This window comes from Suncus etruscus, chromosome 12 (genome assembly GCF_024139225.1).
Source record: "Suncus etruscus isolate mSunEtr1 chromosome 12, mSunEtr1.pri.cur, whole genome shotgun sequence".
Taxonomy (NCBI): Eukaryota; Metazoa; Chordata; class Mammalia; order Eulipotyphla; family Soricidae; genus Suncus; species Suncus etruscus.
Window position 1 is genome coordinate 18919394 of NC_064859.1, and position 17651 is coordinate 18937044.

At 44.7% G+C, this 17651-nt stretch overlaps 1 protein-coding gene across 1 annotated transcript in view; it reads right to left on the reverse strand.

Moving 5' to 3' along the window:
* Positions 1–17651, reverse strand: part of CRACDL (CRACD like) — an 82215-nt gene that overhangs the window by 9991 nt on the left and 54573 nt on the right. The window contains exons 3-6 of the mRNA XM_049784559.1: positions 8954–9122; positions 4068–4203; positions 3679–3840; positions 633–872 (exon numbers count right to left, since the gene is read on the reverse strand). Of these exons, the coding sequence (XP_049640516.1) occupies positions 633–872; positions 3679–3840; positions 4068–4203; positions 8954–9122 (707 nt within the window). The remainder of the gene's footprint in view (positions 1–632; positions 873–3678; positions 3841–4067; positions 4204–8953; positions 9123–17651) is intronic.

Consider the following 17651-nt stretch of genomic DNA (forward strand, 5'->3'; position numbering starts at 1 on the left):
AGGAAGGAAGGAAGGAAGGAAGGAAGGAAGGAAGAGCGGGAAGAAGGGCAGGAGGGAGGGTGGGAGAGAAGGAGGAAGGTAGGGAGGAAGAAAGGAACAGAAAGGGAGGGAGGGAGGAAGGAAGGAAGGAAGGAGAGTGGGAGGAGGAAGGGGGAGGGAGGGACAGAGGAAGGAAGGAAGGGAGGGAGGGAGAGAGGGAGGGACAGAGAGGAAGGAAGGAAAGAGGAGAGAAGGAAGGAAGAAAGAAGGAAGAAAGAAAGAAGGAAGGAGGGTGGAAAGAAGGAAGAAGAGTAAGAAAGGAGGAAAGAAGGGAGGGAAGGATAGAGGAAGAATGATGGAGGGAGGGGGATAGAGGGACAGAAGGATAGAGGGACAGAGGGAGGGAGGGAGGGAGGAAAGGAAGTAGAAGAAGAAGGAGGAGGCAGGCAGGTTGTCATGTAGGAAGGTGCATCTGCTCTATGCTGAGAACCACCAGAAGCTCCAGGTTAAGCAGCACAGGTGCTTGGACACTGGGAGAATCTTCCAGAGCCCAGACCCTGGACGACCAGGAGAGTGTTTGAGGAAGAGTTACAGGTTCATCCCCCATTCCTATGTGGAGAGAGACCCTACCTGAGGAGGGGGACCCCACTTACCGAGGATAGTCGCCGCATTTTGCTGGACCGCTGGTTGCGTGGCTTGACCAGGAGCTTGTGTTTAGCTGCAGAATTGTCGAGGCAGGAAGAGAATTCAGGGGGGTAATCAAAGTCTGCCACGGGGGCCAGGCTGCTGCGGGAGGTCCTGGGCAAGACGCTGGCTTCGCTCATCTGCCTGCAGAAAACATGGTCCGGGGCCAGCAGCCTGGGGGAGAGCCTGGGAGAGGGGGCTAAGGAGACCTGGGGGGACAAGAGCAAATATGCCATGAGCTTGGCGTCTGCCCAGCTGCCTGCAGGACACCCTCACCCCCAACTCTGCTCTCTGCTGCATATGTCCTTTTGTTTGACCTCATTTGTTTACTTCTCTCCTTGGTTTTGCGGCCATACCCGACTGTAGTTGGGGCTTCCTCTTGGCTCAAGATGCTGGGGATTAAGCCCAGGTCAGGCAAATACATTCTGGCCTGTTCCATTTGCTCTTATGCTAGTTCATTATTTTATTTGGAAGGCTCTCAAGTTGTACTGTGTTTGCATTCCTGGCAATTCGCAAATGGATGAGATGGTGGAATGGAGGGCTCAAGAATATGGTAAGGCTGGGTCTATGGTGCTGAGAGCCACAAGGACCATCAGCTGGTGCTCAGGGCCACGGATGTCTGGGATAGAACGACGGCCCCAGACATGCATCCTGGTTCCTGCAGCATACTCTGGCTCCAAGAGAGATTTTGTTTTATTTATTTTCTAATTTAAACACCATGTGGTTGGGGCCAGAGGGATAGCATGGCGGTAGGATGTCTGAGGGTCCTAAATATCCTTGAGAAATGTGCTTGTGCTTTTCTGAGCTGGATCTTACTCCCTAGGCATGCAGAGAACCTGTGTTTAGCAGTACTGCCCTGACTCAGGTCCCAGAGCAGCGCACAGGAGCTTCAGCCCAAAGCTCCATTCCTCAGCAACATGCAACACCTCTTTTCTCAAGGGCTGAGGCTTACAGGTCACCTTCCCTCAGTGCTTGGGTCAGACATGTTTGCCGGCCAGTCCGCCCTGCTGGGCTCTGAGTGTCCTACTGCAGAGCAGAAACAAGGCCACAAGCACCTAGATGGGATTTCCATGTGAACATTACCAAGTTTCACCCATGTTACCTCACTCGGAAATGGAGTTCCTAAAAAAGAATGTCTGTATATTTCCTGGCCTCATTTCAAAAGGAAATGTTATCAAGCACATCTTTGGAGTATTTTTTTTTAATTTTCATTTATTTCACTTAGAATAATATTTAATTTTTCTGTCAAGTGTGTGGCCCTTAAGGTTCTGTGACAGGTGGAATCTAAATAAGCCACAGTTCTTCCCTTTGGGACCTAACCATTGGATCAAATAGCCTGTGTGATGTAATCCCACTAAAACGGGTGCATTGTTTCCCCATTTCGGTCAGCTGACATGACCCAAAAAATTTCCAGGTGACAAAATACTATTGTGTCTTCCAAACCCTCTGGTAAAGATTGTACTTTGTTGTTTTTTTTTGTTTGTTTGTTTTTGGTTTTTTTTTTTTTTTTTTTGGTTTTTGGTTTTTGGGCCACACCCGGCGATGCTCAGGGGTTACTCCTGGCTGTCTGCTCAGAAATAGCTCCTGGCAGGCACGGGGAACCATATGGGACACCAGGATTCGAACCAACCACCTTTGGTCCTGGAGCGGCTGCTTGCAAGGCAAATGCCACTGTGCTATCTCTCCGGGCCCTTTTTTTTTTTAACATCTTAAAGGCTCAAAATTGGTTTTCTATGAAGCCAGGGCATTAGCCACTGGCCCATAATTGATAATATACCAAGACAATCTTCAATGAGCCTCCTGGGAGCATGGGAAGGGCCATGGAAGGGCCAGGTCAGTGGGTTCAAGTGGCCGTGGACTCCCTCCTTCCAACACAGTTCAGGAACAACTGAGCCAGCTTCAGTGAGTGCCATGTTCCCTCCAAACTGAGGCAGGGACCCCAAAGCTGTGTGTCTGGTGGTACAAAGAGAAGTGTGCCCTGCATGTGGGAACCATCTGTGAGGAGGTGACACCTGAGGGCCTTCAGCCTCCCCACTCAGCAGTACTTCCAGGTGCTAAGGGGTAAAGGGCTGGTGGATGCAGGGTCATGGGTCATGGGTCACAGTTCACGGTCTACAGTCCTTGAGCCATGGGCCACAGGCCAAGCCAACCTCCTAGGCACCAGTCCTTCTCCCAGCGGTAGGGAGCAGGGGTGTGTACCCTCATCCTCAGATCTGCCCGTGCAGCAGGATGGTCCACAGTGGGGCTGTGTGTGATCCTGACTGCAGGGCCTGGAAAACTCAGTCATGCATCTCCTTCCCCTGTCCTGGAGGCAAATTCCCACTAGGTCCTTGCAGGTACAGAGAAGCTGAGGGTTTTCTGGGACCCTGTGGTATCCTGAAGTTTCTGGTCCCATAAGTTATAAAACAAAACATAAATAGCAAATAAAATCAGTCTGCAGCATTTTCATCAGCCCCCAAGTGTCGGAAGAATTTGGATAACTAGGACACATCCACCCGAATGGGAGGACTCACTGGAGAAAGAAGTGACAGATGGGGCTCCCCAGCTCTGCTGCTCCCACATGACCAATAGCTCATCTGGGCTCTGGGGTGAGCCAGCAGGCCCTGATGAGGCCATGAACTCTCCTCCACCAGCCATCCATGCCCTGCGCCCCATTTCCTCACACCACCTCCCATCATTGGCCCAAATCAACAGGTTCTCATGGCCTGAAGTTAGTCTTGGAGCCCCATGCTGTCCCTGCACCTTCCACCCACAGCCAGACACCATGACAACAGAAAACAGTCACAAGGGTGTTTCCTTCCTTCCAATGACTGCCTGGTCAGTCATCAGCATGGACAGGAAAAATGAGCTGCGGCCAGGTCAGATCAGTCATGAAAACCACAGAGAAAAATGTGGCCTGGAACCTTCTCCTAGCAAGACAGACCAGGTCCCTGTTCAAGGGTAGAGAGCTCAAGTACTGAGATTCCCCTGGACTAGGGACAGACGACACAGATACGAACACTCGCCTGCACTTGCCTTTATGGTGGTGCTGGGTCCCACTTCATGCAGCAGAGACATTTCTGGGGGACTTCTGGGAAGTCCATCGTCTTCAGAGCTCATACCCGTATCCTCAACACGCTTGGCCGGGAGGACCCCTGGAGGAGGGGGCCCCATTTTCACATGACACTGAATTTTTAACTGCAGAGAAGTACAGAAGAACAGTGGCTGTTGCACCCAGCGTGACTTATCAACAAACCCTTCTGCCTAGCTTGATTCATTCCAGAGATAGTTTCACCACCCAGGAATGAAATGAAAAGTGCCACCGTCTCTCTGGCTGGCTGCGAGCATGGCCAGGTGTGGCCCTGACTCTCAGACCCAGAGCTGGGAGCCAGCCCAACCCGGCGGTTCAGTTTCACCTCCATTACCTGCAGAGCTTTGATCCGGTCACACACATTTTCCTGGGAAAATACCCTCACAGGCCGTGCTGGGTCCTGGCCAGCCTCTGGGAAGAAGATGCTGTCATGTGAGAGGGCTCGACTGCCCAGGGCACCCCTGGAGTCCCTAGGACAGAGAAAAGACCATCATGTCATGACCTATATGCTGGGGGAAAGCAGAACCCATCAGACATGCAGCCTCCTCCTGGTTGACAAGGCCTGGGCCATGCCCAGTAGAGTTCTGCTTGTGGGCAGATGTCATGTGGAACACTTACGGGCCATACAGGATGAGGGGTGAAACTCAGGGACTCACACCTGCAAGGCTCCTGCTCTACCACTTGTACCCCACATTTATTGGAAACTGCTCCTAAGTCAGATGTGCCTGTCCCAATAAACCTGGCAGTCAGTCCATTCAGCACTGAGACAGCAGCTAAGATGAGAAGTTTCAGCACTAAGGAGTATGGGAACTATTTTCCTTCAAGGCAACACCAAGGCCTTGCAAAGTGAGTAAGAATCAAGACAGCAGTTGTTGGGACCAGAATAATAGCACAGTGGCTAGGTTGTTTTCCTTGTAAGCAGCCAACCCAGGTTTGATCCTTGCATCCCATATGGTCCCCCGAGCCTCACTAGGAATGATATCTGAGCACAGAGCCAGGAGTAATCTCTGAGCACTGCCAGGTGTGGCCCAAACCAATCAACCAAAACAAAACAAAACAAAAAAAACAGTAGCCCTGCAGGAGGAAGGGGAGCAGAGAAGTTTCTGGGGGGCTCATACACAGCCTCAGTAGGCTACAGCCCACAGTTGCATGCAAACTCAGCACTGGTCCCTGACACATGAATCTCACCAGCCATCCAGACACCCATGGCTAGAACTGAAGCAGGACCCACAGAGCCACACCCTACTCATGACCTCTGATGCCAGCTGCAACCCAGCTGATAGATTCCAGCGCCAGGTGTAGACTGAAGGCTCAGAGGAAGAAGAATGCCTAGAACATTCATCAGTTATCCAGAGGGGATGTGGGAGTTGGGGTCAGACTGCGGCTTTTCGGTGTGTGGGCGGCCCCTCTAGGAGTCAGGAGTCAGGACTCTGCTCCTAGCAGAGCAGCATTAAAAAGTGTAAAGAGCGGCATGCGGCTCCCGGCTTGCCGACCACTGGAACTTTGTTCATTGGAGGTTCAATACAGATCAGCTGTGTTTACAGGAGTCACACATATGTTCTCTTTAATATCTTTGCCCCCACCCCCCGTTGGCTTACTGGTCGCCCCTTAATCAATATTCAGACTCCAACCTAGGGTGTGATCTGGTGATGGGATTAGTCAATAAAAGCAAGGATCTGAGGAAGGCAAGGGTTCATTCTTCAGCCTTCCCCACTAAGCTGCTTTCCTTCTTAGGAGCAGAAAGCTTATGTGGTGGGATTTCTGGCTTGAGCGTTGGATTTCCTGAATCCGTTCTTCTACCTTTTCACTGTGTGGATTATTGCCTGAGTCAACATTTGCTTCCAGATCCCAGTCTCACCAGATCCTTGTCTTAATTTAATTTAATTTGACTATTATTTATTTTTTTTTTTTTTGCATTTCTGGTCTCACACCTAAGTCTCGTGGTTACAAGGCTTTGACATCGAGCCATATTTCAGGCCTATTACATTTTAATTCCAGGGGGCATTAAATAATTACTTTCTTTTTTTTTTCAGTTCAAACTAATGAAAAAAAGTATTTCTTTGAGTATTTTTTGTTTAAATTCAATTTTCTCTTCCCTTGAAGCCTTGTTTCTTGTGACATTTATGGCATTACTTAATTTTTTCATCATGCAGTATATTTATAATAATAATTTTATCACTCCCCTTTCTCACACAGGGATTACATTCTATCAAATGTCGGCGCTGGTTTTAAAATTGTGTGTGTGTGTGTGTGTGTGAGAGAGAGAGAGAGAGAGAGAGAGAGAGAGAGAGAGAGAGAGAGAGAGAGAAACAGACAGAAAGAGAGAGAAACAGACAGAAAGAGAGAGAAACAGACAGAAAGAGAGAGAGAAACAGACAGAAAGAGAGAAAGAGAGAGAGAGAGAGAGAAAGAGAGAGAGAGAGAGTGTGTGTGTGTGATGCTGGATGTAGAATTCAGCCTTGCACACAGAAGGCAAGTGTCCTCCCCTGAGCTATAGCCTAGACCCTGTACAAACATCTGATTTAATATACTTCCTAATAACATTATCAATAACTGAATTCAATGACATTTGAATCCAGTAACTGACATGTAATTTAATCAGTGACATCTAGTTAGATGACTAATTAGACTCTTGAATACAATGCTATATCTTTGGTGGGGCTTTTTGTTGTTGTTGTTATTCTTACAAATTATCCTTCCAAGGGAGTTGGAGAGATAACACAACAGGAAATAGATTGACCTTCCAAGCAGCCAACCTAAGCCCTGAGCACTGAGCCAGGAATGAGCCCTGAGTTCAACTGGGTGTGGCCCTGAACTAGAAAGAAGTCAAACCAAAACCTAGTGTCTCTGGGCAGCACAACAACTCGCCCAGGGCAGGGCTGTATCTTAGGTGCCTCACAGGGGCTGGAAACTAGGACAGTGAGCTGGAGATGAGCTATTTGCATCTGTCTGCAGTGCCAGCTTTCTTCCATCCATCCTTTGTTCCTAACTCACCAGTGCTTACTCATCTCCTTCTACCTATTGTGCCTCTGAAAATCCAACCCCAACTCCTACTTCCCCTCTGGATAATTGATGAATGTGGACCTACGCATTCTTCTTCCCCTGAGCCTTCAGTCTACACCTGGGGCTGGAGTCTATCAGCTGGGTTGCAGCTGGCATTTTCAACCAAAAGCAAAAAATAAACAAATGGAACTATGTTTGGCTTAAAACATCCTGCACAGCAACACACACCATCGAAAACATGAAAACGGAAGAAAATATTTTTGAATCATGCACGGGAAACAATTGATATTCAAACCATAGAAAGAACATAAGTTGCATAAGCAACTCAATCTCAAAAACCAACAACAACAAAACCAAAGCTATTGAAAAGCAGGCAGAGGAAGTGGCTGGATATGCTTCCAGAAAAGATATTCAAATGGCCTGGTATTGCCCAAAAACCAAAAAGAAAAATAAAGATCATTTTCGTTTCTTGGCCTCATCATACTGCCTTGAAGCTTTATTTTCTTAGTGTCGATAAAGTGTGTGGAAAATGCGTCATACCTGGTGGCACTCAGGGCTTATTTCTGGCTCAGTGCTCAAGGATCACTCCTGGCAGTGCTTGAAGGAACTATTTGTAGTGCTAGGTATCGAACCCGGGTCATCCACAGGCAAGGCAAGCACCTTAGGCCCTGTACTACTTTTTTCTAATCCTATATATCTTATAAATCACAATACCACAAACATTTTTGTTTAGTTTGGGGACCACACCGGCAGTACTGAGGGCTTACTCTTGGCTCTGCACTCAGAGATCACTTCTGGTGGGGCTCAGGGGACCACATAGGATGCTGGAGATTGAAGCCAGGTTGGCACTGTGCAAGACAAGCATCTCCCTCTGTCCTATCCTATGAGGGCTCCAACCCCATCCAGTGACTGGCCAGCAGCAATGGGCCAGGCCCTGCAGGGTAATGGGAACAGAAATACCATAAGCTCTGGTAATGAAGCAGAGGACAAAGTAGCAGGTGGGTCAGTCCTGCCTCTCTGCTGGGCTCTTGTCCAGACATGGTCAGAACAGCTACCCCTAGCACTTGAAGCCGGAGCGGAGGGGCCCAGTGTCCCTGAAATGTGGACCATGAAGACATTTCACAAGAGCAAGACTACTACATTTCAACAACACAAGATACTGTATTCCTCTGCAAGCTCAGAGTGTGTGCTCAAATGCTGTGGGTCCTCCATCCTTTTCATAGAGGCTCCTCCTAAGACCAAACCAACCAAAACAGCCTGGAAGACAAATCTCATCTGTTCTCTCTGGTCGCTTAGTGCCACCAAGTGGTCAGTGTAGTTTCTACTTCCTTAATAATGGGAGGAAGGAAAATAGAGAGGAGGGAGAATATTGAAGTTCAAGCCTCCCTCTGCCCTGTGCGGGGCCCCTGGAGCACCACACTGAGCACTGCCGGGAGCCCCCAATCAGAGGAAAATAATGAAGCAGACCTGGAGCTCAGAGGCTTCTAGAATGATCCAAGTGTATGTGCACAGTATGCTCTGATGTGAAACAAAATTACAGGATTTTACAAGAACAAAATTACAGGAAAACACAGGATTCTTTCCCATAAGGCTTTCCCAAATGTCCCAACTTTTTAGGGGTGTTCTTTCTAATTAAATCTTTCATAAGTTTTTGAGACCAAAATTAGGTCAAGAAGCCTTCCCTGGTCTCTCTCCCTCAAATGGGAATTTTCACCTTAGTTTACTCAAAATTCAAGTTTAAAAACATATACATATACGAATATATATTTAGTGAAGAATTCGAGCCTGTAAGAGAGTTGTTAAATTGAAGAAATTCGGGGCTCTTATGCTAACATTCCCATTTGCACCTCTGCAACACTGAGCAAGCTCTCGGAAATTTCTTTGTAGCTCAGTTCACTCAGAAAATGGAGCCTTGCTCCTGAGACCTGCAGGGCACCTGGCACCCAAAACACACCTAGCAATGGTCATCCCCAGCCACATTCCCTGCTGTGTGAGGAGAAGACACATCTCCTAGGAGAGAAGTTTGGATGGAGTGACCAGGACAAAGTTGGTTCTGGAACCCAGCATCTGAGACAACTACCCCAATGTGCCCTGGTCTCAGCGCAGCCAGTCAGAAGGTGCCCTTAGTTTAGCACCCTGGGTCTCAGGATGCCCTTAGCACATCTGGTCTCGGGATGCTCTTTTAGCACCCAAATCTGAGAAGCCACAGAAACTTACTCAAGTTCATCTTCTGAGTCGTAACCCACAGGTCCTGTCTCAAGAGTGATGACATCACTTGGCACATGACTCTGCTTCCAGGTGCTCTCTCCCGTGGATGATGGTGCTTCCTTTCTCTTCTTCTTCCCAAATAACTTCTTAAATGTTTTGAACTTGGACTTTTTCTTCCCTACACAGAAAAGATGTTTGTGAGTAATCAGGGAGCAGGTGACATATGCAGGCATGAAAGAAGGATTCTGTCCATGTGTGTGTCTATCCTCAGTCCCAAAACACTTCATCTCAGGATGCCCTTAGCACCCCGGGTCTCAGGATGCCCTTTGCACATCTGATTTCAGAATGTCCTTAGCACCCTGGGTCCATCTCAGCACAGGAGAATCAGGATCTGGCCCCACCAGCACACACCTGAAGCAACTCTTGATTCCTGCTGCTCTGGGATATGAAATAAAAGCCAAGAGATCTTTGCGTGTGTTTCACAACACAGAGAACTTTGCTTTCACTTAAAATGAATCTTTTAATTTACATTTATTATTATTTTTATATTTATTTTTAATTTCTAAATATATAGTTTTATATATGTTAGTTCTAAAACACATATAGTTTTTATTTACATATGTTTTATTTCAAAACATATTGTTTTTAATTATTTATTTTAAAAAATGTATCACATTGTTGACATACTGATCATAATACATTTGTTTCATGATGACAGAAAGCAAAGTTATTAATAAATAGAAAGAGAACAGAGAATTAACAAAATGAAAAAAGGGAAGAGAGTTCATTAGTAGTTATATTTGTGAAACTTATTGTATCACCTAAAAAGTCATTAATGCAATAGCTGAAGATTTACCATACTCCCATTTTTTTCTCCAGAGATGGAAAATACATTAAAAAATGTGTGTGTAAAAAAAAATGTGTGTATGGCAATGTCATTTGCATAGGCACAGCAAAATATGGAAGACAATGGAAATAAACACCTTTGGCCTAAAAAAACAGGGAGATCTTTAGCATAAGATCAACTCAAGGCTCCAGGCATACTCGGTTGTCCAACCCCGTACTCATTTTTGGTGGTCAGCTCTTCAGTCTCATAGTTGTTGCTGTCAGGTTTCTGTAGTTATAGATCCTGGTTTCTGTATAGGTCCTGTGTCGAAGACTGGGTGGTGTGTTGTGTCTTCTGGTTCTGTCTCTCCATCAGTTAACATTGCAGAGAATCCTGCCTTAAAAGCAGACTATTCGGAGAGATAGCACAGTGGCATTTGCCTTGCAAGCAGCCGATCCAGGACCAAAGGTGGCTGGTTCGAATCCCGGTGTCCCATATGGTCTCCTGTGCCTGCCAGGAGCTATTTCTGAGCAGAAAGCCAGGAGTAACCCCTGAGCACCCCCGGGTGCGGGGCCCCCCCCCCCAAAAAAAAAAAGCAGACTATTGCTGTTGACTGGTTGTCAGGGTGATATAAGAACTGTTTTTGGAGTAAGTCAGTGCTGTGGCGGTAGTAAGGCCTTCCTTGGTAGAATTTATGTTCCTGGTGCTGGTGTGGGAAACCTTGTTTGTTTCCATAGGCAGTATCCTCAGTTCAGGGGGTGAATAGTCAGTGTCGAATCAAGTGGATTCTAAGCCAAGTCATTATGCCAAGTGTCTAGAAGAGCCTCGATGGTGAACCTATGGCACACATGCCAGTGGTGGCCCGAGAAGGCCTTGCAGTTGGCACGCAGGAAGGGGTTCACAATTAAGATATGCGGCACGGTGGGAGGCAAGTGTGTTGGTGCCTGCTTTGCAGCTCACTTGGCAACAGGGCCGGACTGGTCATTGGGAGGATGGGGCATTGTGCTGCAGTTTGGGCACTTGGGCCCAAAATATTCCAACAGTATTGGATCAATTTTGATGACTAGAAGATCAAGAAAATCCCTATTGCATCGGTAAAATCCACAGCAGCATATATCCTGTTTTATATTTCTCAGAGATCTACTATGAATACTCAATGATCATTTCCTTTATTTGTCAATTGTCATTGATGTTTTATTGGGCAAATATTCAAAAAGGTTAGCCATCACTGGGAAAGTGTAAGGTTCCACTGCAGTGTAAAAAATTTTGTGTTCCCATCTCCTAGATAAGAACTTCTTTGCAACTGTTAACTTTTACCATTTTGATGTGCCTATGCAAAAAGGGACAGTGTCACAGAGAATTACTAGTGTGTACGGGGGGGGGGGGGGCAGAGGTGTCAAGACCAACAGATCCTGGAGCATTTTGTTTACATGAACTCTGAATAGAGATGTGTCTACTAGTATACTGAAGTATACATAGATATAATAGTGTAGTAATAGTATACCAGTATACTACTAGTACAAAACAGATTTTTTATGTTTTATAAAATAAGTTTTATTTCAAAACAAATATAGGCAGTGCATAAATATTTGCCACTTGCTCTCCAATTTTCCTGTTGAACATTGTTTCTCATCTTTCAGAACTTCCATAGAATACTTTTTATTGTCTCCAAAGGTAGTTGTGTTCTCAAGATACCTGGTAACAAGTCAGCACTTTTGTTGTCTTAAGTATGTGTCTAGGCTACTTCATTCCTGACATGCACTTGCTCCTCAATGTAGCATTCTAGATTAACAATCATTGTTAATGGTCCTTTTAATAACCTCAAGAGCATGTTTTATTGTTTTGTGTTTACACAGCTTTCATCAACTCCTTTGAAACTAAATTGGTTTTTTAAAAGATATTTTTAAATCATATCTTGGTAGTCTGCAGTTTCAGTTCACATGAATGTTCTTTCATTTATCCTTTAATAACTCATTGAGGTTTTTTAAATTTATCTAAGTTATGATACTATAGATACATAAATATCAGGTGCTAGAGGTCAGTGCAGTGGCACAAGAGGTAAGGCATCTGCCTTGCCTGCGCTAGCCTAGGACAGACTGCGGTTCAATTCCCCCAGTGTCCCATATGGTCCCCAAGCCAGGAGCAATTTCTGAGCACATAGTCATAGTCAGGAGTAAGTCCTAAGCATCACCAGGTGTGGCCCAAAAACCAAATATATATATATATATATATATATATATATATATATATATATTGCTAGAGCAATAGTACAGTGGGAAGGGTGTTTGTCTTGTACACAAGTGACCCAAGTTCAATTCCCAGCATCCCATAGGGTCCCTCAAGCCAGCTAAAAATGATTCTTAAGTACAGAGCCAGAAGTAATCCCTGACCACTGGCAGGTGTGGCCTGAAAAAAAATCCACAAATATCAGTATGATTATGTATTAAAAGTATACATAACTGCAATTTGTTTTTCAACACATTGATTTTCTTTATCTTTTGTTTGGAACCACACATGACAGTACTAAGAGTTTACTTGTGGTTCTGGGCTCAGGGATCTGGTAGGATTCAGGGGATCAGATACAACTCTAGGGATCTACCTTGGATGAACAGAAAGTGCAAGGCAAGTGTTTTGCCCACTGCTCTCTATCTTTGACCCCTTTGATGGATTTCTTAAATCTCTAAACTAAATAATCTTTTTTAAAAAATTCCAGAATATTTTCAACCATGTGCTTTCTTCAGACTGTTCCCAGACATGTTATGCCTCTCACCTGCCTCTCTGCTTCTGGTACTCCCTTCTGTAATATCCATCTTTTTGTTGTTATATATACATTGTATTTAATTTGTTGTGATTTGTCATTAACTGATAGAATCTGCCATCAAACTCCTCTACTGAACACTAAATTAATTACACTTATTTCTTTTTTTTGGGGGGGGGCACACCCGTTTGATGCTCAGGGGTTACTCCTGGCTAAGTGCTCAGAAATTGCCCCTGACTTGGGGGGACCATATGGGATGCCAGGGGATCGAACCAAGGTTCTTCCTTGGCTAGCGCTTGCAAGGCAGACACCTTACCTCTAGTGCCACCTCACCGGCCCCAATTACACTTATTTCTAAAATTTTTATTTATTTTTTAAAATCTGATTCATAATTTTTAAAATTATGTACATAGGTTCATCTCTTGTGAGAGACAACCCTGACTTGTCAGTTGGAGCTGTTGGTAGACGGATTAAAGTTTTGTTCAGCTTTACTCCAGTTGTGTGGTCTTTTCTTTTGACTCCAGACTCTAACATTTGGGGGCTCGTCTGGGATCAAATGACAGTGATTCAGTCACCAACAAAGCTGCCTGGGTCCCATGAATATACACCAAGACCTCCTCGAGGTAGGTGAAAGCCTAAGGGAATGGAGCTCTTGGGGGAGCAAGGGAGAGAAATCGAATGCAGTATAGCTCCCCAGAAACTGCATGTGTATATATAGAGGAAGAGGTGAAATCAGGAATTCATGGAAGGCAGTTCTCAGGAGCTCAGTGCCAGGTGCTGGCTTGGCCACTTCCAAATGGTGAAAATTGGCTGGAGGAAAGAAAATAGAAGTGGCCATTTTAAAACCCAATCCTAGCAAGATAGAGTATGTGATTTTGAAAATTGTTAATTGATCTCTATCAGTGATTAAGATTGGAATTTGTTATCTGAACAGGGAAACTTTCCTAGCCCCATCCCTCTAGAGAACTTATTGTCTGCAACCCCAAAACAAGTTCCACCAGGGAGGGGTAGGGCGGGTGGGCCTTTTACATATCAAAGGAGGGATTTGGCAGAGGGAGGAAAATGGGAGAACTTCTTTGTTTTTGTTAATGGCTAGGTGTCATTTTACACTAAGAATGAAGAATTGGGAGGAAAATATTGCAAATTATTGTGACAAATTAAGACAATATTGTTAATTTTATGAGTTTATGATATTGTTAAGGTAATTCAAGTCCATGTCAATTTTATCACATCAATCTTAATGCTGTGCTTAAGACAACTTTACCTGTGAAAATCTCACTGGTATTAGATTGTGACTATCTAAAAGAAGGGAAATCAATAGACCTGGCTTAAAGGTCTTTAATAAGTATCATAAAGGATATTTGGTCCTGCTAGGTATAAGAATGTTTAGCAATTTGGTTCCAAATTGGCAGAAGGCAGTTTCAAGTTTCCCTCGTAGAGACTTAATGCTGGGTTCTAGGTCGATAAACTTGGGAAGCTAGTGTGCCATGGGAAGAGACTGGAGTACCAAGCCAACAATGGCCCTCTCCAGCACTCTGAGTTAGGTGCACATGGTTGCCTATGGCAGGCAGAGCAGCAAGACTACTCATCAGAGGATGAAGAGAGAATAGAAGGTTAGAAAAAGGAGTGTTTTTATTCTAGACTCATGATATAGTGCACTTACAAAAATGGTCCTTTAGAAATGATAGGAAATCGGGGCTGGAGCAATAGCACAGTGGTGGGGCATTTGCCTTGTATGCAACCAATTCAGGTAGAATGGTAGTTTGAATCTTGGCATCCCATATGGTCCCCTGTGCTTGCCAGGAGTGATTTCTGAGCACAGAGCCAGGAGTAACTGTTACACCCCACTCAGGATCAGAAGTGTTGCACTCCTGAAAAAGAATTATTTGCCAAAAAGGCCCGCTTAGAGCAGTCAAATCAGTTGACCCTTCGCGTGGATTGTTTGGCTATAATTCTTTTTTTTTTTTTTTTTTGGTTTTTGGGCCACACCCGTTTGATGCTCAGGGGTTACTCCTGGCTATGTGCTCAGAAATCGCCCCTGGCTTGGGGGGACCATATGGGACGCCGGGGGATCGAACCGCGGTCCTTCCTTGGCTAGCGCTTGCAAGGCAGACACCTTACCTCCAGCGCCACCTACCCGGCCCCTTGGCTATAATTCTAAACGTGGCTGTAACTATCTCTCTCTTTACTTTTGACCATTATTAGAAATCAGGACTCAATATTTCTTTCTAACAAAGAAGCACAGTATCAAATCCCACCAAAAGTCTCCCACTGACCAGTTCTCTGTGATCTCTGCTACCTTGGCGCCAAGATCATGTTTTTTCCCAAAACTCAGCTCATGAGTAAAGCAATTTTCAGTTTCCCCCAAAACTCTAAAACATTTCTCTCTCTTCCCACTTCCCTGAAAATTATCTGGTTTCTCCTGCTTACCCAAAACAAAGCTAACCTACAACAGAAACTTCTTTTCACCTTCAGTATCGGTTCTTTAATATGCAGATTTTAGTCATGGCCTTTCATTCTGTTTCCCTGACCATCTTCCACTTTCTTTGATCTCCAAAATTACACCCCACATTCCAGAGCTTACCCCTTAAAAGTTACCCAGCTCAAAAAATAAATTTGTCTTCGTCTTTCTAGACGCAAGTCCCCATTCATTGTGTGTGGTAATTCATTTCTACAATATTGTTCTGTCTTTCCGCCATTTCCTGTTCCCACTCTCTCCCCGTGAAGGTTTCCTGAACTCCACGAAGAACCTGCTTAGAGGCGCTGGCGTCTGCAGCAAGTAACCCTGAGTGGCGCCAGGTGTGACCCTCCCCTCCAAAGAAATGATAGGAAATCAAGGTTTTCCAAATGAGATTTAAAATTATATGCATAATGGTTGCTCTGTGTTCTATAAATTGAGAAAAATTACTTTTTCTCTCTTCTTAGCACCTTCAGTATTTTTCATGCTTCATGGCATTGTGTTGATTTGCATAAATACAAACAGGAAGTTTTCCTCTCTCTAGTGGGGATTATTCCTCATGCAGACAAGAAATCTTAAAAGTCAGTTAGGGACCCCAGAGTTCTATTTATTGGGAACAGAATTGAAAGAGGTTAAGGTTAAGTGCAAGCAGGTCCTATTCTGCTGACCTCAGGGAGTCAGATTGACCTAGCGAAATGGGAGATAATCTAGGAATGTCTAGATATGTGCCATCTGGCCCACATCCTGGGTCCTGTTCTCAGCATTGAGAAAAGTCTTGGAGATCGGAATCTCTTTCAACCCTGAAGAGGGGGTGGAACAGACTCCCTCTAGGACACTCCTACAGAACGTAAGACACCTAAGGCCATCCTCATGTTGACCTGACTAACTCTTGGGAATCCTGACATGACAGATAAGTATTAATGCCTTTATTGGTAAATAGTCTTCTATGTTCTTGATCAGTCAATCCCCAGAAATTCTCTGTGAATAATGGGATAAACCAGAGGGAGATTTCTCCAGTCTTACTGGGTTTATGCAAAGGAACAAGCCAAGTTTATTTAGCCACCTGGCAAGCTTCAATGTGAAGGTGAAGAGAAAAATCTATGTTTTTGTAGTCGATTGAATTGAAAGCATTCTAGTGGGCTTAACTTAAAGCCCACTCCTCTTGGGTAACCTATATGAAAGTGTACTTAATGGTTGTAACAGACTGGTCATAAGTAACTAGAGGATGTGCATACTATCACTAGTCTGGCTAAAACTTTATCAGGGAGAACTTACAGTAGAAGTAACTCAGAACTGTGTTTTAATTGCTGTTACTGAAACTACTGGGAATCCTTCATCTCCTCTCCAGACAACACCTGTAACACTAAAGAGCATATTTTGAGGAAAACTAACCTCACACGGATGCCTAAATGCTCAGGGAGCAGGAATAATGCTAAGATACTTTGGTTTCTGTTGTTTTTACTTCTGTGTTATCATTCCAGAGGGAGCTCTGTCCTCCCAAGGATAGAAAAGACCATTCACTGCTCCAGGGCCTGATCCAGTGGTCCTCAAACTATGGCCTGCGGGCCACATATTGTATTTGTATCTGTTTTGTTTCTTCATTGCAAAATAAGATATATGCAGTGTGCATAAGAATTCATTCATAAGTTTTGTTTTTACTATAGTCAGACCCTCCAATGGTCTGAGGGACAGTAAACTGGCCCCCTGTTTAAAAAGTTTGAGGACCCCTGGATTGGTTTAAATAATATTCCCTTGTCTAACTGATCTGATCTTTTTCAGGTGTTGAAACTTCAGAACTGAACTAGTTAATTACCTCATTAAAAGCTAAGGTACCATGATATTTCATCCCTTCTTATAGGTAGGGTCTACAGTACTTTGCCAGCCTGAAGAAGCTACAGAAGATGGACCTTCAGCCACACTCCCTTTTAATGACTTCTAAGGTGGTGAAATCTCTAAGAAATATATGGAAAAGGAAGGTCAGCCGGAAAGCTGCCAAGGAATAAGGGCAAGAAAAGGGCCATGGGAACTCAACTAGCTAAGACCATTGACATCAATTGGAAATTACATTATGCCTATCTACACTAGAGGTTGAGACAAGTAGAAAGAATTAACCAGACACTAACATTTAAAGAGGATGGGTGGTATAAGGAAAGAAGGACAAAAATTATGGTAATGTTAAGGGGAAAAGAATTAGCAACAGGTAGGGGAGGCATCTCTTCATCTCTTCTGACCCATGAAGCAAAAGCAATTGGATTTTAGGGTCCTATGTTGTTCTATCCAACCCAACAGCAGTTTAAATTGCAGTATTGAAGAAACAGGAACCTCCTTTCCCTTCATGGTGGAAAGTCACAGTTTGAATAAGAAGGAAACCCTGAAGATCCAGCTGACTCTGCTCCCAGGACCAGGACAGAATGCAGATAGTCCTGGTGCTTCTTTTGACTGTGGCTGTGACTGTGCAGTGACTGTAGGACGACCAGCAAAAATGAACACACTCTTACACAAACTGTAGATGGGAGGGTTGTGGGTCAAGCTGTCACACCGGAGATTCCTCTCATAAACTTTGACTTACGTGATTTGTTTGAGGTTTCTGATTATGTTCCACAAGACCTCCCACCACTGAGGTGTAAGTGTTAAAAAATGTAGATATCAACCCATGGGTTTGGAT